Source organism: Mizuhopecten yessoensis, unplaced genomic scaffold, assembly GCF_002113885.1.
Source record: "Mizuhopecten yessoensis strain PY_sf001 unplaced genomic scaffold, ASM211388v2 scaffold716309, whole genome shotgun sequence".
NCBI classification, from domain to species: domain Eukaryota; kingdom Metazoa; phylum Mollusca; class Bivalvia; order Pectinida; family Pectinidae; genus Mizuhopecten; species Mizuhopecten yessoensis.
Genome location: NW_018480052.1, coordinates 635,430 through 637,420, shown reverse-complemented (window position 1 = coordinate 637,420; position 1,991 = coordinate 635,430). Strand labels below are relative to the sequence as shown.

Genomic DNA, 1,991 nt, shown 5'->3' with positions numbered 1-1,991 from the left:
CTCCCCCCTTTTTAAATGTGTTCGCCCTCGAACACCACAACCCAGGTTCTAACTCCCTGTCACCACAGGGAGGGCCACGGACACCATTTGTAACAGGAAAGAGAATAGTGTGCTTCCACCGGGGATCGAACCCTCGATCTCCAGGTTCCTAGTCGGACGCTCTACCACTGAGCTAAAGGGAAATTTCCTCTAGCTCGAAGCTAGAAGGCGACCTTAATCCTATGAATTGAACCCTGCCACACTACTCCCCCCCCCTTTTTAAATGTGTTCGCCCTCGAACACCACAACCCAGGTTCTAACTCCCTGTCACCACAGGGAGGGCCACGGACACCATTTGTAACAGGAAAGAGAATAGTGTGCTTCCACCAGGGATCGAACCCTCGATCTGCAGGTTCCTAAGTCGGACGCTCTACCACTGAGCTAAAGGGAAAATTCCCTCTAGCTCGAAGCTAGAAGGCGACCTTAATCCTATGTACAATTGAACCCTGCCACACTATTATACATGATTAACAATATCTATCGTAATATGTTTTATAACAATGTCTTTGTAGAATATGCTGCACTTGATTCTTGCAATGGATTCATGAGGTGCAAATTTAAATACTTATATAGTCTAATGAACCTTTCGCATTCTCACATTAATGTCATGTCATCATACGCCTAGGCGGAAAACTTCAAGATATCAAACATCTTGTCAGCCAAAAAGAAATCAAGAAAGGAAACTTATCTGTAATATACACTGTATAGCTATACATGTAGGTCTGATTTAGTTATTTAACACATCACTCAATGCTTGAAAGAGTACAGTACCGATATTCCGATACATTTACAGTACAACCTGGCTCCGCCCTCACTAACGGCCGTGCCGTAAAACATATTAGCTACAGTATAGGCCTACCACGGGTTCATAGAAATTTTCTCTTGTCAGTGTCAGGCACAGAAGCAAAGCTACAGCCATACTTTTAATTTCAAAATGAATTTTAAAATTTTCTAAATCCTACATCCAACATCAAGTTACTTTACGAAGGGTACCATACGTATAAAGTATCAACACAAGGTTGAAAAGCAAAATGTCAACGGATAATTACAGTGAACCGATCGGTAATCAATGTGTGAAACACCTACCTTCGCCATCTTGGTTTTCAGTTATACAAATTGCCAACTGAAGAAAAGATACGGAAATAACTTAAAATGTCATACTTGAATTATATATTGAGTGAACGTCTTACGGTCCCAGACTGTTCACTAATTTAACTATTTACGTATATATAGTATCGGTATGAATTTAACAGGTATTATGGGATATATATTGCACATGGTTTCCGTTGAAAAAACATAAATAATGAACATGTCTATAAATAGAATGCCACGTGTATACTGTTGATGCGGCGAGTTTTGACGGGAATTAGTCATAGCACAGAAATATATTCCAAGTCATAAATATAAGATCATAGCTTATATATGCAATAAAAAGAATCAGAAATTAACAAAGATCAATCAATATCTGAAGCTTTCATGCAACATCACTGCAACACGTTCACCTTATTTGAGATATAACTGTATATTTATATTTATCAATGGTACGGTATCACTGGGGTTACGTAGGTGCTAGAGTACCTGTGTATGTAGGGGTAAGGCGTGGAGTCTAACGTACACGGTGAATTACGTGTTGCACGTGAATTACCTGGGGTAGGGGGTTGTCATATACAGGGTGTATAGGGGGTAGTGTTGTCATTCGAGCTGTTGCAGCCAGACAGTGCACTTGTGGTATTTACCTACGTTTCCTGGTTAGCTTGCTAATTTGGTCTTTACCGATTATGAGCGAAGAAACGACCCCCCCTCTGAACAGTTGTAGTACTGGGGCCCCTTCTCCCCCTACAGTGGGTCAGAACACGGGAGGCGTGGAGGCTTTTGAGGCCTTTTCATTGTTCAGGCAATATTTGGACAATAAACTAGATTCCTTTAGAGCGGATTTGGGAGAAGGAGAGACA

At 41.1% G+C, this 1,991-nt stretch overlaps 1 protein-coding gene across 1 annotated transcript in view; it reads right to left on the bottom strand.

Moving 5' to 3' along the window:
- LOC110442889 (vesicle-fusing ATPase-like) overlaps window positions 1–1,251 on the bottom strand; it is a 44,530-nt gene extending 43,279 nt beyond the window's left edge. Inside the window, exon 1 of the mRNA XM_021486748.1 lies at window positions 1,126–1,251. Within this exon, the coding sequence (XP_021342423.1) occupies window positions 1,126–1,134 (9 nt within the window). The 5' untranslated portion in view covers window positions 1,135–1,251. The remainder of the gene's footprint in view (window positions 1–1,125) is intronic.
- Window positions 1,252–1,991: the final 740 nt, after the last annotated feature.